The 27,783-nt window shown below is 38.0% G+C and overlaps 2 protein-coding genes across 4 annotated transcripts; one reads left to right on the top strand and one right to left on the bottom strand.

Moving 5' to 3' along the window:
• Positions 1–121: 121 nt before the first annotated feature.
• LOC140273667 (lipopolysaccharide-induced tumor necrosis factor-alpha factor homolog) lies at positions 122–13,191 on the bottom strand. 3 transcript variants are annotated; one of them, XM_072369306.1, is made up of 5 exons: positions 13,131–13,191; positions 10,246–10,567; positions 1,572–1,607; positions 602–743; positions 122–445 (listed from the first exon to the last, which is right to left on the bottom strand). In XM_072369306.1, the coding sequence occupies exons 2-5, from the start codon at positions 10,550–10,552 to the stop codon at positions 340–342; spliced, it is 591 nt and encodes a 196-aa protein (XP_072225407.1). In that variant the 5' UTR covers positions 10,553–10,567; positions 13,131–13,191; the 3' UTR covers positions 122–339. The 3 variants fall into 3 exon arrangements, with proteins under 3 accessions (XP_072225407.1, XP_072225406.1, XP_072225408.1); XM_072369305.1 differs by lacking the exons at positions 122–445; positions 602–743; positions 1,572–1,607 and adding exons at positions 8,301–8,874; positions 9,031–9,172; positions 10,051–10,086; XM_072369307.1 differs by lacking the exons at positions 122–445; positions 602–743; positions 1,572–1,607 and adding exons at positions 8,301–8,874; positions 9,031–9,172.
• Positions 13,192–21,003: 7,812 nt separating this feature from the next.
• LOC140272823 (myeloid-associated differentiation marker homolog) lies at positions 21,004–21,858 on the top strand. The gene has a single exon (XM_072368297.1). The coding sequence runs from the start codon at positions 21,004–21,006 to the stop codon at positions 21,856–21,858; it is 855 nt and encodes a 284-aa protein (XP_072224398.1).
• Positions 21,859–27,783: the final 5,925 nt, after the last annotated feature.

Here is a 27,783-nt window from a genome sequence, read left to right as displayed (position 1 = left end):
CAGCTCACTTTATCTGCCTCATGGAGGCCATAACCAACATTTATCCTCAATTAAAAAGAAGAAATAAGACTGAAAAAAAAACAGAAACAGACAGAAATCATTAGAATGTGATGCCAAAATGTATGATAAACATAAGGAAAAAGTTTTTATTGGCATGTTTATAACAACAGTTCATCTGATTGCTCATTGTAAGTTCTCAATATATGCCTGATATCAAATATTAACAGCCCTATGTTGATCAGTCAAGAGTGTCAAACTAATTTGTTTATTGTAGTGAAAGTAAGGCCACAACTGAATGTAAGCACTGACTATTCTGTCCCATTCAGAGTAAGTATGGTTTCACACACGCTTGTATTTGCAGATGACCCTGTGGCACGATGGACAGCGATGCTCCACATCTTTACAGGAATCAATGCAGAACGGGAAGCAACAGCAAAGCCAACACCTGTAAGTAGAAACAGGAAGGGGTTGTAAGCTTTCCCTTTTGTACAGTTGTGACATAGAATCATATACACACTTCCTTCGGCAGTTTCATGTTCACAGTTTGACTAATTTCTCTATATAAAATCCTCAACATATCAAACATGCAGTAGGTTTTTACCCAAATAGGGCGAGACCACCAAAAATAGCCCAGGTCAACAGGCCAGGTATGTGCTCTGTGTTGGTGACCACAGACTGCTGGCAGAAGGGACATACAGTTTGCACCGGGGTGTCTTGCTGTATAGCTGCTACTATGCGAGAATCTGAGGATGAGAAAACACACAATATAAAAGATCGTTTAACATAACTGATTTGTCTCCAAAATCACTTCTACCCTGACTGCAGTTTACCCATTTCTCACTGCCATATTCAAGTATTTGATCACTGATGCTTTCATATAGTAAACAGTCATGTCCACTCTGGCATGGGCTGGTCATGGGCTGGAAAAAAAGCAAGATTTTGTGCAAGCAATATCTGTTACTGTAGGCTCTAAATTTAAGGATGTTGTTATCAGATTTTAGCATAAAATAAATGTTGCCTGCACTGACACAACAACACCAGGGGAGGTCGCAAGTGTTACGTAGTTAACTCCTTTTGCCTTTCTATAGTTCCTGTCGAGTAATTTAAATCACTGAACCAAGCTCAGAGGGATTGAACACACCAGTAGTATGATAAAATCATTAATAGTGATATAGTTAGTAAGGCTGTGGTTGATGGTCACAATGAACATATGATTAAATAACACACATTTTCCATGTGTTTGAGTAAAAAACTTTACCTGTGATAGAAATCTTTGTCTATTACAGAGGGTGATACTTCAGGTTTGATTGTGCACACCACAAACACTGAACAATAGCTTTTTGTCAAGCAGAGACAGGCTACACACAGGGCTATACTTCTGAGGAGTTTGATAAGAGATTTCAGCTTTGGTCACACTTCACAAACTGGAAACACAGTGCCTCTAAACGAATGAGCGCTCACTGACATGTGCAGTGTATGAATTCAACTTTAACATGTGCATTTGTTTTGTGACATGGTCGATGCATGTGGTTTCCCATACTGCAGCATTTTCCTGGTCCAGGCCACCTCACCTGTTGAGACTATTGTTGCTGGGGCAAAAACAACACCTGGTAGATAAAAGACAAAAAAACATAACTGGACTTTAGTGCGCTCCTTCCTTTTTAAGTTGGACTTTAAATGGGATATAAGTTGTATTTTCACATTTACAATGCTTGTACAGAGCCTATAAAAGCTTGACCTTTGATTTTTGTGGTACCTTAAGGAACACTGGAACATTTTATATGTTGAGTCACAGAAAATAAAATATTTGAAATAGTAAAAATGGAAGCAGTGTCACAGACCTCCCTGGTATCCAGGGGGGTGTCCTGGCTGAGGCATTGCACCTCCATAATCCAAGGGTGGGCCAGGGTAGGGTGGAGATGGCTCCTGTGGAGGGTATCCTTTTTCCATCTTCAGAAGTCCTGCCTGAATAAGAAAAATGTTTTATATGTTAATATAAGTTTCCCTAGAAGCCCCCCTCCCCAACTGGCTTTACATTTTGTAATCTATCACATAGAACTGAAAAAAATCTGATTGTTAATCGTTTCATTTTTGTATTGCTGGTAAAAGAAAAAACAATTCGCTCCAAACATTTCTGCTATTTCATTACATAAGTGGAAGAGGAAGTACATTCTTTCATAAATTCAGACAAGTTACTGATTCATCTATAAATCTGATGTGTTATTTTACATTTGGTCTACTATAAAGTGGTGCAGAGGGAATGCAGAATTCATAAACAGAAGGAAGAAGTTACAAACTGAACAATGCAGTTTTATCAAGGCGGTGGAACAAATGGTTTCTACCACATCCTATTTTCAATGTATCCATCAGTAACATATACACAGTGCTGATAGCAGTCAGTCCTAATTCAGAACCCATTCTCTTTACTGGCTTTATCCAGTTAAACTTTACAGGGTACTTACTGGGCTCAGTAGTGAGAGGACAACAGTCCATGACAACAGAAATGGTCTTACTGACAGGCAACAGCTCTAACCTCTGCAACATCCCGCTGCTCTTACACATGCAACATATGTAAAGCGACTTTGTTGTTTAAGTAACCGTGGTCATTTGATGTAAACAAAAACAACGAAATGATTAGCAAATCTCATCAACTGATATTTTATTCACAACAAAACAAAAAAGAGGCTCAAAGTTTGAAAATGTGATATTCTACTGTTTCATTCAAAAAATTGCTCATCAGCTTGAATCTCATGACAGCAACTTATCTAAAAAAGTTTGAGATGTTTCTTTTAACAAAAGTATGCAAATGTGGACTGAGGAGACCAATGGTTGGACCTTTGGGAAAGCAATGCTGTCCAATTCTTGTCCATTATAGGTTTCTAGCTGCTCAACAGTCCTGGGTCTTCTTTGAGGTATGTTATTTCAAGGATGCATTAAATGTTTTCTATTGGTTAAAGGTCTGGACTGCAGGCAGCCTGTAAGGCCCTCGCTTAAAAAGATATCATCTAGATGGGAGCACATGTTGCTCTAAGACCTGAATATACATTTTGGCAGTGATGATGCCTTTTTTTAGATGTGTAAGTTTCCTGTTCCAAAGGCACAAATACATCCTCATAATATTTAAAGATTCAGGCTTTTGAATGATTGCTGGTGACAAGCCAAACTGGTCCCTCTTCTCTTTAGTCCAGAGGATGCTGTGTCCATATTTACAAAAAGAGCATCATATCACGTCTGACCACAGAGCAGTTTTCCAATTTGCCTCCTTCCATTTTCTTTTAAAACAACTGCCTGCAACAGCTGAAAAGAACATCATGATCAAGTCAGCTGAATAACTGGCCTAAAATTCATTACACTATTCCATGTAATCAAAGAACTGCCAATGCGGGGAAACTTTTCTGTCAATGATAAACCCCATATTTGTCTCATTGCTTTTGAATACACTCACTGTAAAATTGTTAATCATTATCAAACTAAACAGACCAATGCTGTGCTGAAAAAAAAATGCTCTTCACATCCCCAGACAAACGCCAGTTTACATTTCTTATGAACATAAATAAAAAATAATAGATATCATGACAGTTTGGAATTTTCAGTGGTTTGGTTGAAATGTTTGAACTCCAGCGGTTTTGAATTACTGTTCACCTTATATATTGTCAGGGAATGGTTTGTATATTGTATATTTTATATACTTTTTACAGTGCACAGTGTATCTTATCATTCAGAGGTAAACATTATTTTTTTAATTAAAATGCAGTGAAACTCAGTTTTACTCTTGCTCAATGTTTTTTTTCTTCCCGTTTAATCAAATGTTGGCAATGGAACCTCATTTTTGTGAGGAACTTTTTGATAAAAGACGTTTCAATAACCCGGTCATTTACAGCTGAAACTTACCGGAAGAAGAACCTTAAGAATATATAAAATGGAAAGCCCTTTAAGGCAGTTTTCTAGAATAATCAGGACGCAAACAATTCTATCAATCATGTGCTTTGTGTGAGAGTCTAGTTGGAGCAGATAATAATGTGGAGGAAAACTTTACTCAGCTTTCTTTTTCTTTCTTGTTTACAGTGCATTATGGTCAGTCTCATTCATTGTAAAAAGCCCTCTCACTCCATTAAAGTCAATTAAAGAAACGTAATCCACACACACACATATGAGGCAACTTCTTTCCCAATATCTTTGTACTTGTGCCTCGCCCTGCTTTATCAAGGCATTGTGACAGGATGATTCCATATTTTTTTAACGTACAACATTCACACATTATGTAAACATAAACCTCCAGATCATGGGTGACCAACAAAGTGCTTGAAAAGAAGGCAAATAGGCTTTTTTTTCAAGAAGAGAGGACCAGTTTTTTCATCTGTTTAAGCACTGAGGATTTCAAAAACACAAAAAGGTTAAGGCAGTCCCAACTCAGCCAAAGTGAAAGAAAGAATAACTTACTTGTGACTTTCCGCCAACAACAGCAAAAAAAAAAACTGAGCCTTCTTGAGCTTCCTGGTCCTGAGTGTTGAGTACAGACAGTAAAAGTGTTAAAATGTATTATGAGTTCTTGCACTTCCTTTTATATGTGTCCCTTTCTGGACAGCCTCCATCACAGTTTGCCTGTGGGGAGGATCTCTAATTCCACACAATAAAACATATCGAGAGGGAAGTACTAAAGTACTTTCTTATATCCAGTTATATTTAAGTCAAGTCAAATCAAATCAAAGCACTTTATTAATCCCAAAAGGGTAAATGTCTACAGAAAAAAAACCCCACAAAGCTGGACTGTAATGCAGGACAATTTTTGTTCCGGTTTATTGAATTCAGTACCTGAATCAATCACATTACACATGTTCCTGTATAGTCGCGATAGGCGAGTACAGTAGACAGATAGTCGAGTGCAATATCTGTACTTATGTGTTAAAAACAATTTCAATTCCAAATATCAGTGGTTCGACTATTGTTATTTTTCTGCACAGAGAAACAAACAATAAAAAAATTCAAGATTGTGCAACAATTTACGCACACGACCCATACCTTGCAGTAACTAATGTATTGCTTGTTGTGTTTTGAAGTTATACTCCATATGACAGTTTTGACCCTGGGTAGTGTCTAAAACAGACTAAATCTAAGACAGATTTGACCATGAAGCTATTGAAAAGTACATATCACCTCTATATGTTGCAGCAGAGTGAAGTTACAGGCAGCAAGGTATATTTCAAAGACAATCTAAAACTCTGCTGTGATGTAATGAAGCCTCATGATAAACTAGTCGAAGAATACACTTTTATCATTATGAAGCGTTAATCACCGGTGGTATGCCTCAGCAGGATTCCTTACTGGTTGTTGAGGAATTCTTCTCCAAAGATGATCATCTGTCGTAGTGCATACAACAGCGGAACATTCATGTCCTTGCTTGTGTCCATTTCTGAATTTTCACAAGAAAGATGCAGTTCTTGTGAATGCCCTGCAGGTTGTGAATTTGAAAAAGACAAAGACAATAATTATATGTTATTGTTCATCAATTTGGAACTTTATTGACCAAAAGTGTATCTCTCATAATATATTCATCATAAACATGTTATTTGATCTTGTCGTAGGTTCTGAATCATATTGGAGTAAAAATGTGTTTTCTGATTATAAGTATATATTTGCGTGCGTAACTATATATAGTGTAATTGTTATGTATATATTGGGAAATTATTAGTTCGGCTGTGCCTATAAACAACCCTTCTTTGCAAACCGGAAGTACTGCGAGTACGGTGTTGATTTTGTATGATTAAATTAGATTAGATTAGATTTTCCTTTATTGTCCCACAACTGGGGAATTCACATGTTACAGCAGCAAGCAAGAGACAAAAAGAAGAAAGATAACAGAGACATATACTAGCAAGTAATACCCCCAGTATCAGCAGTTGTACATGGGCTCGTAAAAATAAAATGATGTTACATGGTGCAGCTCTAAAAGTATCTGAAATAAACGTATTTAATTTTTCTTTGTATTGATCGTCTAGATGAAGTGTAATTACTAGTTCGGCCGTAATGGATATTTGATATAGTTAGCAGATGTATGTTTTCACAACCCTACTTTGCAAAACAGAAGTAGCTGCTAACCCACAATCACAATTCTACAAAAACAGTTAGAATATCTAACATAAACTAACATCTTTACATTTTTTAAACATCAATCATATAGATAAAGTGTAATTACTAAATCGGCTGCACTACATATTTGATATATTCAGTAGATACATGTTTTTAAAACCCTACTCAAAACCCAACGTTGCAAACTTGATAGAACTACAAATAGACAAGGGAATTGTAGTTTCTTTTAAAAATGGTCATATTTCTTATAATTTGGAGGGGTAAATACTAAATCTAAATTGAGAGTACAAGGAGAGATTTAAATGGGTGGAAAACATATCTATGTGATCAGATTTTAAATATGCAATTGTGAAATTGGTGAAAATGAATTCTTTACCATAGTTGATAGCGCCCCCACTTGGTGGCTATACCCATATAGCTGAAGTCAAGACCTCTCTAATATATTAATATTTCAAGGCAGGACTAGTCTAGAATCTTCACACTGACACTGACATGTTATTCATCAGGTCATGGTCTCTTAAGAAATGTCTTTCATTTTGTCCTACAACAAAGTTGTACTCTCTTACGCGCTATTATGGATGGAACAACATGATAGTGAATGTATGAGAGAGTGATATGCGATGCAGCACAGCTTATTTACTCAGTGCTCTGTGACAGTCGGCTAACTTCACACGTAGTTTGCTTCTGATAGTTTTGTGTAACAGGGCAGGATATTTATCAGATTTTGACGATGTGGACAACAACTTTGAGTATGATGGACGTCCTTACCGGAGTGAATGAGTTGTGCTGAAGTGGCAGGCGTCGATGATGCAGAAAGCCCTCAATAAGTCCCCCATAGCCGCCAATAACAACAACATTGCAGCTATAAACTAACAGTGCAATAGTACGCGGTCATTCATTCATTCGTCTTAAAGTATTGGTGAAAGACAGATAATGCCTTATTTAGAGGCTGCATCGTCTAAGCCCCGTTCACTCCGTTATATGAATCTCGATGAAACTAAATATCTTCCGAAGGACACCGACTTTCACTAAACTGTTCTCTGTGAGTAGATGAATGTATTTCATGCCAGAAAAGGTCTTGGTTTACAAATTCCGGAGTTCCCCTTTAAGACCTAGTAACGCTGTCACAAGCTGCATTTTGAAACCTTTTCCACGATCGTACTTGGTATAATAAGGAAGAAATCATTGTTTACAAAAATGACTATGGAGCGACATTGGCCCCTAGTGGTCTGTAATATTGAATAGTTAAATCTAAATGAATGCAGTAACTTGACATTTATACAAAGTAATGCAACTGTTAACCGATGTTTTCTTTTTGTATTCCATGGTTAACACAGGAAAATAACATTGCTTGGTTCTTTAGATATATGTCATAACTTTACAGATATCCATCTGAATTTGAGAAGTATTCAAGATCCACAACCATGATCTATGTTATGTTATGTTTTTTATTTGAGTTCTTTATACCATTTGTCATGCCTTTACCTTCATATCTTAACAAAGTGTGGTTTTTTGTCTCCAAATCCTCTGCAAAAATGTGTGTTAAGACAAAAGAATGGAGAATTTGAGTTTTCTTTGTTTTATCAAACTCTTAACACCAGAATTAAAACTTCTACTTTACACGAAACTGAAAAGGGCTGATCTATAGAGCCGCGATCGAGAGGATCCTCTGTCTCAATATGTGTGGTACGGCAGCTGCAACAGTTCAGGAAAAAAAAGACTGCAAAGCGGATTGGGAGGAGTCCGCTATGAACCTAGACTCATTATACGCTGACAGACTCCAAAGGAAAGCCAGACATATTGCTGCGGATCCCACCCACCTGGGATACGAAAGAAAAAATAATTTAATCTTTTTCTTTTTATATATTTATATATATATGAAAAAAGAATATATATGTGTATATATATATATATATATATATATATATATATATATATATATATATATATATATATATGTATACATATATACATATATATGTATATATATAATGGGAATTTCATCTTGCATGTAATGTTTTTCAATTAACATCCATATATCATTATCATCTATCATGGGAACATCTCTCATAGGTTTTAAGAATAACACAAGCAATAGGTTAAAACATTTTTATCAAAATGAAACATAATGTTGGACATGACATTGTACAGTATATCGATACCATACTTTCTTGATATTTCATTGAGTCATACAGTGAGCAATAGAAGTAAGTATTGACAAATTTAGCTTGTATATATTCTGATCCAGTAACATTAACCTTTCCCTCCATATTTAAAAAGAAAAAAAAAAGAAAGTGAGTAATTAGCTCAAAACACAGTTGTGTAGGCAGGTGATAGCATTGCTCAGCTCACTTTATCTGCCTCATAGAGGCCATAATTAACATGTATCCTCAATTTAAAAAAAGACATAAGACTGAAAAAACAGAAGCGGACAGAAATAATCAGAACGTGATGCTGATGCAAAATGATTAAGATTAGGAAAAAGTTTTTATTGGTATGCTTATAACAACAGTTCATCTGATTGCTCATTGTAAGTTCTCAATATATGCCTGATATCAAATATTAACAGCCCTATGTTGATCAGTCAAAAGTGACAAAACACTTTGTTTGTTGGAATGAAAGTAAGGCCACAACTGAATGTAAGCACTGACTTTTCTGTCCCATTCAGAGTAAGTATCGTTTCACATCCGCTTGTATATGCTGATGACCCTGTGGCACGATGGACAGCGATGCTCCACATCTTTACAGGAATCAATGCAGAATGGGAAGCAACAGCAAAGCCAACACCTGTAAGTAGAAACAGGAAGGGGTTGTAAGCTTTCCCTTTTGTACAGTTGTGACATAGAATCATATACACACTTCCTTCGACAGTTTCAGATTCATAGTTTGGCTACTTTCTCTATATAAAATCCTCAACATATCAAACATGCAGTAGGTTTTTACCCAAATAGGGCGAGACCACCAAAAATAGCCCAGGTCAACAGGCCAGGTGTGTGCTCTGTGTTGGTGACCACAGACTGCTGGCAGAAGGGACATACAGTTTGTACCGGGGTGTCTTGCTGTATAGGTCTTATTATGCGAGTATCTGAGGATGAGAAAACACACAATATAAAAGATCGTTTAATATAACTGATTTGTCACAAAGGAATGTTCTGTCTCAATCTATGTCGGCAAGAAAATGATTCGGGTAAAATTAGAAATATTAAATGTACTAAAACACTTCAACTAGTGACCGTGCACTGTGTGGGGGAAAAAAAGCAAGATTTTGTGCAAGCAATATCTGTTACTGTAGGCTCTAAATTTAAGGATGTTGTTATCAGATTTTAGCATAAAATAAATGTTGTCTGAACTGACACAACAACACCAGGGGAGGTCGCAAGTGTTACGTAGTTAACAACAGTTATGACAGTTATGTAGGGAGGGCCTAAATTTTTGCTCAATGAGTTTCTTTCTTTTGCCTTTCTATAGTTCCTGTCGAGTAATTTAAATCACTGAACCAAGCTCAGAGGGATTGAAAACACCAGTAGTATGATAAAATCATTAATAGTAATATGGTTAGTAAGGCTGTGGTTGATGGTCACAATGAACATACGATTAATTAACACACATTTTCCATGTGTTTGAGTAAAAAAATGTACCTGTGATAGAAATCTTTGTCTATTACAGAGGGCGATACTTCAGGTTTGATTGTGCACACCACAAACACTGAACAATAGCTTTTTGTCAAGCAGAGACAGGCTACACACAGGGCTATACTTCTGAGGAGTTTGATAAGAGACCAAGGATTTCAGCTTTGGTCACACTTCACAAACTGGAAACATAGTGCCTCTAAACGAATGAGCGCTCACTGACATGTGCAGTGTGTGAATTCAACTTTAACATGTGCATTTGTATTGTTTTGTGACATGGTCGATGCATGTGGTTTCCCATACTGCAGCATTTTTCTGGTCCAGGCCACCTCACCTGTTGTGACGATTGTTGCTGGGGCAAAAACAACACCTGGTAGATAAAAGACAAAAAAAACATAACTGGACTTTAGTGCGCTCCTTCCTTTTTTAGTTGGAATTTAAATGGGATATAAGTTGTATTTTCATATTTACAATGCTTGTACAGAGCCTATAAAAGCCTGACCACAAAAACGGAAGCAGTATCACAGACCTCCCTGGTATCCAGCAGGAGGAGGTACAGGGGGGTGTCCTGGCTGAGGGTACATCCCTGGCTGAGGCATTGCACCTCTATTATTCAAGGGTGGGCCAGGGTAGGATGGACCAGGGTAGGATGGGCCAGGGTAGGATGGGCCAGTGCAGGGTGGGCCAGGGTAGGATGGACCAGGGTAGGATGGGCCAGTGCAAGGTGGGCCAGGGTAGGATGGACCAGGGTAGGATGGACCAGGGTAGGATGGGCCAGTGCAGGGAGGGCCAGGGTAGGGTGGAGCTGACTCCTGTGGAGGGTATCCTTTTTCCATCTTCAGAAGTCCTGCCTGAATAAGAAAAATGTTTTATATATTATTATAGGTTGATCAACTTGCCTTAGACGCCGGCTTTACATTTTGTAATCTATCACATAGAACTGAAAAAAAATCTGATTGTTAATCGTTTCATTTTTGTATTGCTGGTAAAAGAAAAAACAATTCGCTCCAAACATTTCTGCTATTTCATTACATAAGTGGAAGAGGAAGTGCATTCTTTCATAAATTCAGACAAGTTACTGATTCATCTATAAATCTGATGTGTTATTTTACATTTGGTCTACTATAAAGTGGTGCAGAGGGAATGCAGAATTCATAAACGGAAGGAAGAAGTTACAAACTGAACAATGCAGTTTTATCAAGGCGGTGGAACAAATGGTTTCTACCACATCCTATTTTCAATGTACCCATCAGTAACATATACACAGTGCTGATAGCAGTCAAACTGAGTCAGTCCTAATTCAGAACCCATTCTCTTTACTGGCTTTATCCAGTTAAACTTTACAGGGTACTTACTGGGCTCAGTAGTGAGAGGACAACAGTCCATGACAACAGAAATGGTCTTACTGACAGGCAACAGCTCTAACCTCTGCAACATCCCGCTGCTCTTACACATGCAACATATGTAAAGGGACTTTGTTGTTTAAGTAACCGTGGTCATTTGATGTAAACGAAAACAACGAAATGATTAGCAAATCTCATCAACTGATATTTTATTCACAACAAAACAAAAAAAACGGCTCAAAGTTTGAAAATGTGATATTCTACTGTTTCATTAAAAAAATTGCTCATCAGCTTGAATCTCATGACAGCAACTTATCTAAAAAAGTTTGAGATGTTTCTTTTAACAAAAGTATGCAAATGTGGACTGAGGAGACCAATGGTTGGACCTTTGGGAAAGCAATGCTGTCCAATTCTTGTCCGTTATAGGTTTCTAGCTGCTCAACAGTCCTGGGTCTTCTTTGAGGTATGTTATTTCAAGGATGCACTAAATGTTCTCTATTGGTCAAAGGTCTGGACTGCAGGCAGCCTGTATTAATTTTCAAACTAAAGAGACCAATTCTGTGCTGAAAAAAAAAAAATACTCTAAATATCCCCAGACAAACGCCAGTTTACATTTCTTATGAACATAAATATCATGACAGTATGGAATTTTGTTGAGTGTTTGAGTTATTGTTCACCTTATATATTGTCGAATACCCCTTGGAAAATTGCACCTTGACCAGACATTTCAACAGGCTTCTGGTAGAATTTATGGTTGGGTATTTGTTTAGGATTCTTGTCAGAATTGGTTAAATATGTTGGCTTTCTTACATGGATCTGACCCTCTGACCGCTCCGGCTTTCTTACATGGATCTGACCCTCTGACCGCTCCACTGGATGCAAAACAAACTCACAGCATGATACTATCACTTCTAAACTGTTGGTATAATGTTTTCGGATGCCTCACATTCCTTCTTCGGGTCACTGTGACCATGTAACCCATTCTTTGCATCATTTGACCAAGGATATTGTGTTTGTCCATGTTGTCAGCTATAGACTTCAGTTAAGATTGAAGGTTTCCATCTTTCTTTTCTGTTGGAAAGCACTCTTAGCCCAAGATGATGTAAAACTCATTTAGTGAGTAGACTGTAGCACTATCGTTCCAGCTACTTCCAGTGTATGGCAGGCCTGTGCTTTCATTGGTCCTACATTATTCTCGAGTCTATCCAAATTATGTGCAATCGGTTCAGATCTTCAGTTCAGACTTTGTGAAGTGGCCACACTTCTGATTAGCTTGCAGTTATGTAACATTGTTTGACTTCTTGATCTGGTACTACAAGTTGTTTAGAAATTGCTCCAAGAGAAATTCTTGCATTGCATAACATCTTCTTTCCCAGTTCTTCACCGAACTCCTTGGACTTTCACAATCAAAACTGGGTGTTGATCACTCACAGTATACGGTGTCAAGGAAATGGTTTGTATTTTGTATATTTTTTTCTATATTTTTTACACTGTGTATCTTATCATTCAGAGGTAAATGTGCATAACATATTTTTCTAATTAAAATGCAGTGAAACTGAGTTCGTCAAAGCAGTTTTTTAGAATAATCAAGACAATGGTATAACAACCATGTGCTTTGTGCAAGAGTCTGGGTGGAGCACATCTCGTGTGGAGGAGAATTTAACTTTTCTTTTTTTTTCTTGTTTACAGTGCATTGTAAAAAGCTCTCTCAGTCCACACCAGCCTTGACGTGTGTTGCAGGAAACCCTTCCTAAGTCAATTACACACACATACACACAGAAGAGGCAACCTCTTTCACCATGCTTTTGTACTTGTGCCTCGCCCTGCTTTATCGAGGCATTGTGACAGGATGATTCCATATTTTTGTAACGTACAACATTCACACATTACATAAACATAAGCCTCCGCAGATTCCCTGCCATCCAGATACTGGGTGACTGACAAAGTGCTTGAACAGAAGACAACTAGGCTTTTTTTTCCCCTTTTTTTTCATCTATTAAAGAGGATTTCAAAAACACAAAAAGGTTAAGGCAGTCCCAGCTCAGCCAAAGTGAAAGAGAGAATAACTTACGTGTGACTTTCGATCAACAACAGCAAAAAAATTGAGTAAAACTGAGCCTTCTTGAGCTTCCTGGTCCTGAGCGTTGAGTACACACAGTAAATCCAATGTACAACAGAAAAGACAGTTCAAGGCTTGATTAAACACAGCTGCTACAGAGGCTTGTGAGACTAAAAGAGGAAGAGCTCTCTGGCATTTTTTTTTTGGTCGAACTGATTATGTTACTGAAATTACCCCGGTTCATAACCTCTTTCCTCCTCCCATTTTTCCATGTGACTGGGTGAGTCAGAAGGAAATGGCCAATGCTTACGGAAAAAAAAATTTTTAAGAAAGCAGCTAAAGAATGTATGAAGACACAACTAAACAGACAAAAAGGGGAGTATGTGTTCCAATCATTAAAAAATGTTCTTTGTTGACCATAGTGCAATTTATTTCTCAGCTCTCAGTCTCAGTTTGAGTCTGTACAGAAGACACATGTACAACAATATCCCCTATGGTCAAACAACTAAGAAAATATTCTAACTTGAAGTTTTTCCTTTTGCATGAGAATATAGATATATTTTTACTCTTGTCCTGTCCAGCATTATGGCAGCAGAATTGTAATCTGAATACCTTTTATGCCAAACAGATTTGCTTTTCCAAGGAAGGCTTTATGAATGTAAAGCTCCCCTTGATGCCCATCAACTGCTTATTTATTTATTTTTGTTGCAATATTTAACATGTAATAGTGCCGAACTGGACCGGGGAACAGGGAAAAAGGAAGAGCAAAGAAGAAGAAACAGAACAAAAATAGAAAGAAAAACCAGACAACGAGCTGCTACACCTGCAAAAACGGAACAGACGACAATCCACGGCCTCTGTGGGGAATCCAGCCTTAGCACCACCAGGAGCACGTGAAAGCAGACAAGCAGAGAAAAAAAACACACACAAACAAACAAAGACAAGCACAAGTAGCAGCAATCACATACAACACAACTGTGGAAATAAATGACCTGAAACCACAGGATAATACATCAACTGCTTAGCGAGCATGCTACTGGGCTAATGAATGTGTGTGTGTGTGTGTGTGTGTGTGTGTGTGTGTGTGTGTGTGTGTGTGTGTGCGTGTGTGCGTGTGTGTGTGTGTGTGTGTGCATGAACATGCAATACACATGGCACAGGTCGAACATGACAACCGTGCTTAGTTATGAGTGTACAAGTGTACAGAGCCACAATCCACAGGCTCAGTCATCACCACACACACTTGCACATCACATACATCCGCACATGCCCCCCCTCCTTCAACTCCACTGGGGTGTGGCGAGCGCAGCCACCACAGACTCGAACCAGCAGAAGAGCTCTTCCTGGCCCCTCCCGCCCCGGGCAGCAACCAGGCAACAGGGGTGTGGGAAGACCCCTCCCCTCGCCCCTCTGGCTCCTCAATATTTTCTAATAGTGAGCAATTAAAATTGCGGGGCAGCCAACCTTGTATAACTGGGAGCGCGGCCCTCTGGGCAGCCGACATACCCAAACAGCCCCGTGAGTGTGTGCATGAGAATATCAACCAAGCTGAAATCACCTTGCCGTGTTTCATGTCACCTCGCACCACAACTTCCTGTGGTTTCACTTAGAGCTAACAGATGTGAGATGAGCCAGTTAAGTTTCACTCTTTCCAGCTTAATAAGAAACATGTGACTAAAAAAAAAAGAAAATAAGCTTTGTGCATGCAGCTGAAAATGTTACAAATTGTTTCAATCATATAGAGTACCTTCCTCACTGCCTTGAAGCTTTCTTTTTGTTTAAATATAACCCCACGTTGCAAATCTGAAGAGAAGTGAGTTTCTTCAGCATATTCACAGCCTTGCTAAACCAAATGAATCAGGTAATGAGAACATGGTCTCTGTATTTAAATGGAGATATTTCACAGGAACATGGAAGTGTTGAATGATCATGTTCGAACCTTCTCTCCAGAACTCATCTCAGGAGTTACTGAATATGCCTCTACCAACTATTTGAAATATTCCCCACTCTTGCTCAACCATAAATATTTGATAGTTCCTACACCTATCCAAACATTCTTTCCTACACTTTAAGTGAGTGTGAATGACCCTCCTCTGAACACATGACCCTGACATATTACAGCCAGACAACATCCATGACAGGCTGATTATACTGAGTGATCATAGGACTATCACAAGTAGCTAACCCTGCACATCTGGACATCTGGAGATAAGGGTTTGACTCGAAATACAGAGAACCTGAGAGTCCATTTTGATATATGGCCACAAGAGGCCAGCAACATTCCAATGTTAAAATGTTATCTTCCATCTGCAAGTGGAGAATAGTGGAGAATAGCAGCCTGTTGCCAAGACTCCTCAACATGGAGGGGCTTGAACACATACACAGCATTTATCCACAAACTCAATGACTAACTCTCTACTAGATCAATCTTCTTTTTTTTTTTCAACCCATCACCCGCCCTCAAAGAACTGGCATTCTGCCGTGTGACTCATAAACAACATCCTGGGAGTAAGAAACAAGTTTTTCTGAAAGCAGAAGCAATCTGTAGATTTTAACACCCACCTGAAGGTAGAGCCAGAGTGCAGAATAAACCACGCAGACTTACAGACACATTATTAGAATCGAAAAACCGTCTGGCTCATAATTCATCACTGTTATAAGAACTCCCTTATTGAATCATAAACAACCCCACTGTCACAGTTTCATAGCTGTTTAACTGACCATGTTGCATTTATATGTTCCAACACGTGCCGAGTAGTTCTCATCCTTACAGACACGTGCTTCACAAATTATTAGTTGCTGTGGGCAAACATTGTCGTGTAGGACTGCATCTGTGTTGCCCTGATTTGAAGAAAGAACATTTGACAGTTCACCTGTTTCATAAATACTGAAGTATGAAAATATGACATGACCAGTGATCACTCCTGAATAGAATTATTTTCTATGTTAATTACAACTGTAAAGTTGCTGATATGTAGTGATGCATCATACTGTGAAGGCAAAATGTATATAGTTGTCATGTGGTCTTTCTCCAACTGCCACTACGGGTTTCATGTGGTTATAGATAGGTGCTGTGGGTCTGCATGAAATTGACTATAAATATCAATTGATGGCTTCTAATTTAGCATACTGTCTTGTTTTTATTTTTTTATTTTTTAAAACTGTTCATGAAAGACCGAGACATCTTTGAGATATATTTGTCTTTGCATGTGGTTATAGTGCCGTAATGTGGTTTATAGTCTATCAGACATTATAGTGTTGAGTCACACATGAGAGAATAACGAAGAGCTGTGATGTAACTATGTGCCAAGCACAAGCACTAATCTTTTGTCAAGGTCACAAGGGAACTCGTAGCCTTTGCATTCTTCACTCATATTAGCATTTATGCAAACACTTAATAAAAGAAGAATGTACTTGCATGTTTTTTCCATTACCAAAAAGGCCTTATTTGACTTTTTTTAACTATATGCCATGATTAGTGTACCTCACTATACTTTGTTGAAGCTGTAATGGAAAATAGCTTACATAATTGAATGTAAACTAACAAATATGAATTCTTTAAGAAAATAATTCACAGTAAGAGTGTATATACATATGTATCTATAGATCTATCTTTATAGATATCTTGAGCTTGTGAGAGGCCTCAGTTTTACAGGCAGTGAGTTAGAAAAGCTCATATAAAGATGTCATATAAAGATAAGCTCAGGTTGCAAAATATCAGTGTAAGTGTATTATTTTAGTTTCACTTTATGAACAGCACCCTGACATCTCACTGCCATTCCTCATTAGTAAGACAAGGCAAAGGCAAGTTTCATAGGCAAAGGCGATTTCAAATGTTAAAGATCAAGAATAAGTGAGAACAACTCAAAAAACTTTCAAATGAACGTAATACATGATGTAATACAAATTAAAATAAGTACAGATATGTTAAAGTAACACAATAGAATCTGTGTTGGGTTTTTAAAACAGGAGGATCTGATCAGTAAACAACTGTAGGCTGTAGGCTGTATAAGCTGTAAAGTCTGCCAGCAAACAGGCACAACATAGGACCTGACCCCCTGCTAGGGAACGAGTTGGTCAGTTAGAGCATCAAGCTGGTGCCTTGGACATGACGAGCATGGCATATGGCGACAGCTGGACTTGTGAATTGGCAGGAGATGGCAGAAGGAAAGTGACAAGACAGGAGGTGAGTTTAAAGGAATGGGTCTTGGTGAAGTGGAAAAGATGAACACTGGCATGAGCTGTGTTAAAAACAGAAGGCAGCTTTGGAAACATAAACTTGTGAAGGACTGACTGAATAAGATGGAAGGTAATAAAGTTCAAATAGTTTTATTCAACAGTAAAAAGATTGGAAAATATTACTGGGGCAAAAAGAAAAGTATGAAGTAAAACATTTGAATTGACAAGAAATTGTGAGATATGTGACAGTCATTTAGTGATTCTGAAGTTTTATGAAGAAATCTAGAATACACTGTGGGCGTGTGAGTTATGACAAAATGTAATATATAAGGGCTCCAAAAGGCAGAGTGATTCTCACAACTGAATACATTTCTCATTCAACACATCAGATGAAAGACTGGGGAAGACACAAAAGCTATTATGATCTTATGTAATTATTCTGTAGATTGTCAAAAGGTTCATATTGTTTGGAAATGTTCCAAAAAACCCAGTGGGAGCAGGCGGCCGTAGGATTAAGAAAGCAGAGGCTCTAGAATACTTGGAACCTCTGGAATCCTTTTCCACTTCCAAGGCTTGTTTTCAGGGAGTCCAGTCCAAAATCTATTTCCACACATATTTATAGACAGAAGACCAATAAAAGCAACAAAACATGCGTCATAAGATTTTATTATTTTTTCAAAAATCAGTGCCATTAGCCTCTCTTCACAACTGAAAGTGAGTTTATCAACTCAAGCTTGTAACTAAAACTTGTTACTCCATCAGATCATCAAACTGTTTGCCAAACCTCATAACTCCCTACACATCAACTGTAAAATGCGGCACACAAAAAGTAGTTACACAGAGTTGGTCTGCATCACAGAGTCCATGTTGTTACAAGGTGTTGCAATCTGGACAGTGTTACCACAAGGACATTCTGTACTGGAGGAAGCGTTAACAACTGTTGGATGGTGTGAATATTCACAATATACCTCTGGCTCAAACTGTTACGAATTGTTTTTAGGTTTGAGTAGCTGCAGAGGGTGAAAACTTCGCTTCAACTCTGTTGAAGACAAACAGCTGTTGTTTCATATCTTCCTCTATTCATCTCCCTTTTGTTTTCACTGTATTGCTAAGGAGCACTTCCTCTCATGCCTCTGGTAAAATTTAACTATTCATGGGCGGGCAAGCCGTTAAGTTAGCAAACATAATTTACCTGAGCAGTAGAATGAAATGAAAAGCCTGACTTCTGAGTCAGTGCAGTTCCCATTCCAGCTGTAATGATGCCATAATTCCTTTAATGGGCACTGATAATAATAAATTGAAGTACAAAACAGAAAAGTTCCCCACATAAAAATACTCCACGTCATTCTGTTCTGCACCTGCGCATTTTAGGTTTGCTCACACATCATTTAAGGAAAAACTTACAATGTGGTGACAAAAAAGGAGTGACGACAAGTTCCACATTAACCGGACTTTCTGTTTCTCACACAACAAAACAACAGAAACTGATTAAGCAGCAGCAGCAAAATGACCAACAACAAACTACTGAGTAGGTGAGAGATTATTTCTTGCTAGCCTTCTTCAGGGAGTCAAACAGATTGATTGAGATCTGAACAAACGGTGGATTTCCACTAGAGAAGGACCTACATCCAATCAGTCTGTTTGAGACATTTTAAATAGTACCATACAGATTTTTTGGCATTCAAGTTTATGCTACCTCATCCAAAGCACACTGCAAATTGATATCAGGATGAATCCAGTAGACGCTCCCTCAGGAACAATCTTTTGAGACATTTAGCAATGTTTTAATGTTAACAGGCATAAGGTGGAACTTTTAGTTGCTCCAATGGGATTTTTCTTTCTTTTACAGCTTGAAAATATATTAGTATATGAGGACTGCACAAGAAACAAAATCAAATCAATAATTACAAATGGGTATCTTAAATGATTGTTTTATTCTAACATTTCGATTATACAGGTGCTTGCTGCATCAAGCATATACGCCATCATCTTCATTTGTTCTATCTGCAGTAGACAGATTGATGCCTCTGTTGCCTCCTGTCTGACGTTCATCCTATAGGCTGTTGAGGTTGGAATGAGTCGGGCCAAGCCTGGTGAGATCAGTGGATTTCTTTCCACAGTTCCAGGCCTTCTGAAGGTTCTGGAGCCAGGCTTTTGTAGCTTATATTATCTTCATCTGTCTGGGCTACAATGACTACTTTCCGGGGCTCCAGTGGTGCATTGCGGTCTGCTCCATTTGCTTCAGTTTTCACCTTGTTTAGATCATTTTTACCATCTACAGCTTTCTGTCTCTTGTAGTACAGTACAAATAGTGTTTCAGCCGCTAAGAGGCAATTTACAGTCCTATCAGAATGAATGAAGCTTAATATAATAATATAGAATATGCTTAAGGGTTAAAAACATTGTCCATCCCAATAAATATCTACAAAAAGTGTGCAAATGGGTACAAATGGGCACTGAAACAAAAAGATTGGAGGGAGTGATAATGACAACTAATTTTAAAGCATATCTAATGTTTGGATCTTGTTGAGTTATACAAATTTCTATTACATACGTGGTGTCCAGATTAGTGTGTCCTGAAAGTGAAAAATGTGGGAATTTCAAGTGAAACAAAAAAAGTATTATAGCAAAAGAACAACATTTCTAGTGTACCGCTACTCTTTTTCGTTTACAGTCTATTTCACTGACTGAACACAACCTTCTTAACTATTTTATTGGCAATACTGGCAAAACTCCCAATGTTAGTCCCATCGCAACGCCAACAACACTGCCTTCACCAGTACACTCCACCCACACACACACATGCACATATAAAGTTCAGACAAGCAGCCAATCCAGACCAAAGTCTGGTAGAAAGGTGCATGAAGTAGTAAACATCATCAGCTTGCAGACTTAGTTAGCAGGAATTATTTAGACAATCACCTGGCCTCTTTTTTTAAAAAGTTTTAACTTACATGAAAGCGTATGTAAACTTCTTTCATATGAATGTAGTTGAATGAATGTTTGATGTTTTTACAATAGAAGTGTGAAATGTGGAACTGTCTTACATGTCAGCTTCAGGTGAACCAGTGAACTGAGCAGTTTAGCTCTTTATCTTTAGCAGTTAGCATTATTCCTTGCTTTGGTATAGCATTTTTGTTTGAATATTAATTCCCTTGTTGCATTTACATATCTAGACCAACATAACCAAAATACAAGAGCAAATAACATCACAATCAACGTTCAATTGGTATAATTGTTGTTCTAAAGCAGCATAATGGCTGTACATTCTGCTTCATTTGGAGATAGTGTTAGGCGTTGAATTGAATAAGACCAGTATTCCTTTGAATGTGACCTACACCCCATCTCTGTGTTAGACTGGAGCTCCTGAGTTGGGCTTGCGTTCAAGACCAGAGTCCAGTGAGCTTCAAAAGGTGACCACGATAACGCCCAACCAGTATCCAATCAGCGCAGTCCAACAGGGGCCATAAACAGCACAGATAAGCCAGGATGCTCTATTAGAATATAATGTACACCTCATCTGAGTTTCATTTTGAAGGAACACACCTTTTGGAGCTTTTACCTTCATGGATTTCTTCAACAGGATCTGGATTAAAATAAACATCACGCTGTGCAGACGGGCACGCCGAGCGCAGTAAACGAACTTTGGGGTAAACAAAAAAAACAACAACACTTTTCTTTAGTTCAAAGAGACGTCTGTGCAGCCATGGTCATCGTGGATTTGAAATCCATCACCCAGCCTGTGGGGATCGTGCGAATATTGACGACCATCCTCACTTGTATGTGTTTTATTCTGGTGGCCACGGTGGGATTTGATTCATCTTCATACTGGGGATGGTGCATGTTCGCATGGTGCTTCTGCTGTTTCTTGACACTTCTCATTGTCATCCTGGAGTTCACCTCAGTCAGCAGAAAATTACCTTTTCCCTGGGATGACTGCACCGCTGCCTTTGCTATACTGGCAAGCCTACTGTGTCTGTCTGCTTCCATCATCTACCCCACCTTTTATACCCTCAAAACCAACTATCGGCAGATCGGAGCCTCTGTGGTATCCTGGTTTTGTGTTGCCGGGTATGTAGGGGAGGTGGTGTTAACACACCTTCGTCCAAGAGGGGAAACCAGTGGGTTCCTCTCCACGTTGCCAGGCATTATGAAGATGCTGGAAACTTTCTTCAGCTGTCTCATCTTCATTTCCCTAGAAAGAGGCCAGTACTCGGGCTCCCCAGCACTACAGTGGTGCGTGGCTGTGTACTCCTTATGTTTCATCTTCGTCATCCTCATAATGGTGGTTTCCCTTACACGGTTGAAATCTATGTTTCCGTTCTCCTTCGACAAGCTAGCTATTGTCTATAACATTGTTGCAGCAGTTATGTATATAACAGCTATGGTGATTTGGCCGCTGTACACCTTCCGCAACAATACAAGACCAACAAACTGTGGCCACCTCTGTACCTGGGATAAACAGGTGTTTGTCACTATAATGACAATCTTCAACTTTATTGTTTACACCCTTGACACCATGTATTCAATACGTCTTGTGTTTTTTGTCAATAATGAGTAAGTTACTGCTTATCAAAACTATCGGAATAACTGAGAACAGAAAGGGTTTGGATGGTGATTCTGATTTATACTTTAACAATGAAAAGTCTGTAATCTTGAGAAGATTCCTCTTTTTGAATATCTCAATGTTTTCATTGCGGTTCTCATTTGAGACAGGGTGGAAATCCTGGATCCAGCATGTATAAAGTGTTTAAATGCTAAGGCTGACACGAAAATTTCATTAAGAAAATTAAATGTCAGACACAAAGAGACAGTTAGTTAATGATTACAAGTGTAGTATTGCGGTCATAAAAATGGAAAATAGCTGTGTAGAACTTTGGATCCTGGAAGTAATCAAACTGTGCAAGCAATGACACTGAGAGCATGCTTGGTTTTATTACACAAGCAAAGTCAGATTATATGATTCTATGGCAATGATTCGATGTTGCTTTTGATCATTTCACCTGGTGCGGTGCTGTGCTGTAGCTCTCTGACATTCCTGGTTAGACATTTTGGATGACAGACTGACGAACTGAATTTCAATTTGAGATTAAGGGGACATTATTATAACCACTCGCATAGCTCTGTACAGTATATCAGTCAGGAAATTGTCCTTGTACCACTTCAAAATGTTTTTTTATATGTTAAGTCCCAGTTTTCCGTGCTTGTTGTAGGCAAAGTAAAGAGCTGCTTACAGTGCTTCATATTTGTCACAGGGAACACGAGAATGTACTTGTAAAGTATAATCGTAATGAGAAGAAAAATGTCCTGCATGTGCCCCGTAAAAGTGTGCATGGTTTTTCAGTCCATATTTTTTTTGCTATTCTCTCAGAATGCGCTTGTCTCATTCTCTGATTCAGACATTTCAGCTTCAGTAAAAACTGTGCAACACCAAGCTTGTGCCCAAGTTATTTTTCTTGTTTGATTTTTTTTCTTGTTGTTGTTTTTTTTTTCCAAAGATCATCCATATTCATATCATCAATATTCTCTTTTAAATTGTTATAAAACACTATATCATCATTTATACGGGAAATTGACATGAATATGTATTGATTTCTGGAATGCTTAACTCTGACCCCTTACCTTAACGCTGTTATCAAATCTGCATAAGGTAACATCGATTTTTAATACTTGTGTGTTCACTGTGTTGCCATTTTTGTACTTAATAAAATCCAAATTGTACAGTACTGACAACAGATACAATCCGCAAATGCAAACCGATTCAGGAGCTAAGCTACTGATAGATTAAGCAGGGAAAGATGAGACAACAAAACACGTAGAGGATGATGAGATGAGGAAGAGACCTGAGAGCCAGCACAAGAATTCCAGACTTTGGAAGCATGTGTGGGAAAAAGGGAAAAGGCAAATCCTTTAATCAAGAGGCAGCTGCAGCTTATGTAGATGGGTTTGTCAAAAGGTGTTATTAGACTTTCTTTTCTTTTTTTTTTCTATTTAGCCTCCTTTCTTTCTCAGTTATTTCCTGGCCAAGGCTGAAAATCCAGAAAGTATGACCTCAATTACTTCTTTTCTTTTTTAGCCAACTGGAAACTTTAAAAAGACGTCATCAGAATCTCCCACATAATCCTACAGCTTTTGTGTCACCTGGTACTTCAATCTGTGTGAGTGAACTCAAGTCAAAGGGAGCGAGTGAAGCATGTAATGATGCTGTTGTTCTCATCTCAGTCTGTCAATGAACACATTTCAGTAAGTAGACTATATATGGAAAATTGCAGACGGCAAGGAGCAGACCCAACTTGGATTACACAAAGGAGAATTTGAATTCTGCAGTATATGTATTCACATAGCACTCCACATCATCTCCTCTATTTAAGTTCAAAGAAACTTTACAAAAGCTGTACAAAGACGATGTTGCCAATCATAAGAGGGGTCCAAGTCTTTCCATTTAGGAACAAATCATAAACATGAATGAATATCAATAGATAAATATTCATTTTTCTGATTATAAGTTGTTTTTGTTTTTTTTTCATTTATGATTGTGCTGAATCTTATTTATTTGGACTTCAACTAAGCTGCAGCATTTTCTAGTGGATATTTTAGTATTCTCCTCTCATATACACACACACACCTGTCTTTGTCGAGGTTTTTCTTACCTCTTTTCATGATATGCAGATCCTCCATTTCTGCATGCCGGGAGGTTAAATACGGGCTGACACTGTCTCTCCTGTAAAAGCCAAGTGTGGCATAAATGATAATGAGGCGTCTCTTTTTAGAAAATCCAAGTAACTGCAGGAGTATTGTCCTGACAAGCTGTAACTATTATTGTCAACTTGGTTTATTTTGATAATACAGTGTAGCCTTTCGGTCTTTCCTAATTAACTCAGCTGAATTGCCCGTCAGGGGAACATGCAGAGAGGTTTGGTTGGGAAATAAAAAACACATTCTATGATTCTGCGTTCACGGTGTGAAACTGAGTAAAGATTTTTACAGCTTCTAAAAGGTGGCATTCATGTTTTAGGGCTTTATTATATTATATTTTATACATATTACAAACAAAAATTTAGGGTTGATTCATATGTTAAAATCTTGAAGCTTCAGTCTGTAATGACTTCAAGAGAAATAAAATCAGTGCACCCAAGCAAACAATAAATTACTCCATGTTTTTCAGAGATTGTTCCTGTTTGGCTGTGTGTTTGTTCTTCCCATAACTTGACAACCATTTGTCTACTTCAAACTTAAAGTACATATAGAGCCAAGTGAGTATTGTCAATTTTGGGAACGTTCCAGTTAGAGGTTGGGCCAGGGAAGAGGTCTCGTCATCGGGGTCCTGTCCTGTGGATTTATGAAGAATTAAAACCATCACTGTGTATAATTTATTGACTTTGGAGTCCCCTACAGGTTTACAGTGCCAGTGCAACTAAGATGCTGTTGTTAGACTGTAATGGCTGTGAGTGGCTTTTTTACAAAAAGCTGTTTTCACAAGAAAAAAAATGCTAGACCACAATTTTTTGTCCGACCTCATGCTTTGTTGCTGTCTGTGTTTCTCTTCTCGACATCTTCCTTCAACGGTTACTTTAGTCGTTCAAGATGACATAGCGTCAGAAGAGGTGCTCGTGACCCAAATGGTAACAAGACAGTTCCCGTTGTCCATGCTGCTTTATTTCTACTGTAGTCCAAAGCAGATGGGATAAAATGGGATTTTAGAGAAGCTCTTCTGTGGGTTCACAGTGAAATGACAGCCACTATAAATTCTTCTTGACTTGGAATGTAAGCAAAAGATAATTATTTTGGTTGTATCTGCAGATTTTGCAACCTGGTGAGATGCCACCCAGTCCTAAACTCATATAATTTAGAACATATGGATTAGATGGATTAGATATATTTTTCAATCAAATCCCACTCCAGTGTGTCAACACTTTATATCTAAACACTTGCTGTCCTATTCAGCTTAAAAGTTAAATAGGAGAATACTAAGAATATTAACTTTTACAGCAATATCATAAAATCCCCCCAGACTTGCTAAAAATGTGAAATTACAGCTCTTTCAGCGTTTATATTCTAAATAACTCTTTTTGAACATACAGACACGGTGTTGCTGTCACCCATCTGGTTTTGACAATGAGCAGCCAAACCCCTTGAGCCTTGTAGGTGGTAGGAGCAATAAAAGGCACAAAAACGGCTGATTGAAAAAGGAACGTGTCAAACACACACAGAATCCTTTTGAATATCAAAAGATATTTCATTTGTCAGCCTATAGCAATCGTGTTTGTCATGTTGAAACTGATGTGACTTGTTCAAGGTTCCTTCTTTCCTGCATTTTAACCTCACCACAGGCAACAGCACCATCTGGAGTCTGTGTGGAGACAAACAGCCCCACCAACAGCTTCTGTCACTAGTGCAACAAAAGGGAACCTCGACTTTTCTGGTATTCACACTACAGCATTTCTTCTCACGCTTGAATTGGTAGCTGAAGCAGAAAATAAACAGCTTTAAGCAAATAAATTGTTGACTGGCTCCAAACACAGATCTCCTCACACATGAGACAAATAATGCTATGAAAGCTGCATCAAAGCACATATTATAATGATTCCACGATACCAACATGTAGATGTAAAACACTCTTACATGCTTTAAAGCCTCACAACAAGGTTAGTCCAAAGGGCCATTTTCTCTTCTTTGTAAATTGTGTTTTGACAGAGAAGCAACAAAGAAGAGTAATTCAAATAGAATTAATGAGCAAAGACAAGAGCGAAGGGATAATCTCAGGTAAACATGCAGTACGACTGACTGCTTTTTTTCTCCACTTAGCTTAAGACACATGATACCCACAGTGTCGCCTCTTTGGACAACATCTCATTAATTTCGCTCTCCTCCTTTCAACCCTCACCACACACATACACAAAGACCTCTGCTGCTCTTTTTTACTATCATTAGAGGTAGAATATTGACTTAACCGGGTCCTGAACTACTCCGGTGTGCATACACATCAATCAGACTCCATTTACATTAGCAGAGATCGATTCCTGCCAGCTTTTTGTTGTCAACTGGACAAAGTCAGTGACTGACACCTCTCTAATAGGATCTTAGCCCACAGAGAGAAAGCTGGATATAGAAAATCAGGAGACATGCCAACTGGTTAAAGCCACAGTGACTCATCTGGGGAGACTTAGAAAGAATAGAGAGAGCATGCAGAAAGAACATGACAGTTTTGTGAAGGAACAAAAGATGGATATTTTATTTCAATGTTATCTTCTAAACCTAACTGACTCTTTTAGAAGTATCTCATCAACTGGTTGATACAAGCCAAGAAGGGAAATGTAATTAAGATACAATATACTGAGATACATAAAAATGAGAATGAATTTTCATAGTGAAAACCAGTTTACGTTATTTTCTATCACAATTTCAATTTATTTGGGATGTCAGCGATCAAACCATAAGCATACATGTGCAGCTCTTTTAAAGGAAAGACAACTTTCTTGCTGCGTGTTTCACTATGAACTGGGACTTGTTTGTGTGCTTTATTTATTTATGAGTTTCTTATGATCCAGTTTGTGCTCATATGTGGTGTTTCATGTCAGTGATCATTTGGGCATCCAAATGGTGAACCTGATTTCTTCTTGTGAGCGGTGTTTTTTTGAGGAAATTACATGACTTCTGCAAATGCAATAAACGTGCAAACACACCAAGAGAAAATTAGATAACTGGTACAAGACAGAAGATATTTAAAGCATGAAAAAATGGAAAATCATTGAAAAATCGTCGAAAGAAAACTTCACTGTCAAGACAGCACAGCAGAAAGATATCCCTATCCAATCAACAGGTGGGTCTGTGATCTAACCACTCCAGATTATTAGGGCTGTCATAGTTAATCGTAATGCGATTAATTAAAAAATTAAAGCACAATTGGCTTAATAAATAGGAGAAAAGTCACTACAAGTTCAGAGTTCTGAATCTGATGTGTCTAATGACTGCAGTTTTTCATTCATGTAACTGTCATTATGCCCTGTTCTATTTGTCGTTTGTTGTCGACTGCAGTTTTAAGACCACATTGTTGTGGCATTTTATGTGCTGTGTTTTTGAAATGTCAAGTGGGTCGACAAAGCACTTTTATATTTGAAAGAAGAAATAAAAGATAAAAGACTTTTTTTCTTTGTGTTTATTTGATTCTAACTATATTTTTAATTTAGAGATTAATCGTGGGTTAACTGGGGAAAAGATGCGATTAATCTCGATTAAAAAAATAACTGTTTGACAACAGATGATATAGTTTCATTTTAAGATTGAGCTCAAATCACATGTATCTGATGTTGTGTATAAATCCTTTCAATATATTTATGTTTATTACAGAGCTGATCAGATCTATCTGTGCAGAGAGAGCTTCATTGTTTGTGAAATGCACTCCAATAAAAGCACCAGATTTAAGGCTTCCAAAAAGTTGACAAATGCACATTTTGACATTTGCACAGCTTTCCCAAACTATTGCCAT

This window comes from Leuresthes tenuis, unplaced genomic scaffold (assembly GCF_036924035.1).
Source record: "Leuresthes tenuis unplaced genomic scaffold, fLeuTen1.0.hap1 SCAF_17, whole genome shotgun sequence".
NCBI lineage: Eukaryota > Metazoa > Chordata > Actinopteri > Atheriniformes > Atherinopsidae > Leuresthes > Leuresthes tenuis.
Note: the sequence above shows the minus strand (reverse complement) of the source record. Positions and strands in the feature narration are given on the sequence as shown.

Bases quoted from the DNA above. Each gene is read 5' to 3' on its own strand.
- LOC140273667 (XM_072369306.1), bottom strand. From the start codon at position 10,552: ATGGAAAAAGGATACCCTCCACAGGAGTCAGCTCCACCCTACCCTGGC. The intron at 1,608-10,245 runs GTCTGTGATACT...TTTATCTACCAG, and splicing joins TCCTGCTGGATACCAGGGAG to GTGTTGTTTTTGCCCCAGCA. The intron at 446-601 runs GTAAAAACCTAC...TTCTACTTACAG, and splicing joins GGTGGTCTCGCCCTATTTGG to GTGTTGGCTTTGCTGTTGCT.
- LOC140272823 (XM_072368297.1), top strand. From the start codon at position 21,004: ATGGTCATCGTGGATTTGAAATCCATCACCCAGCCTGTGGGGATCGTG.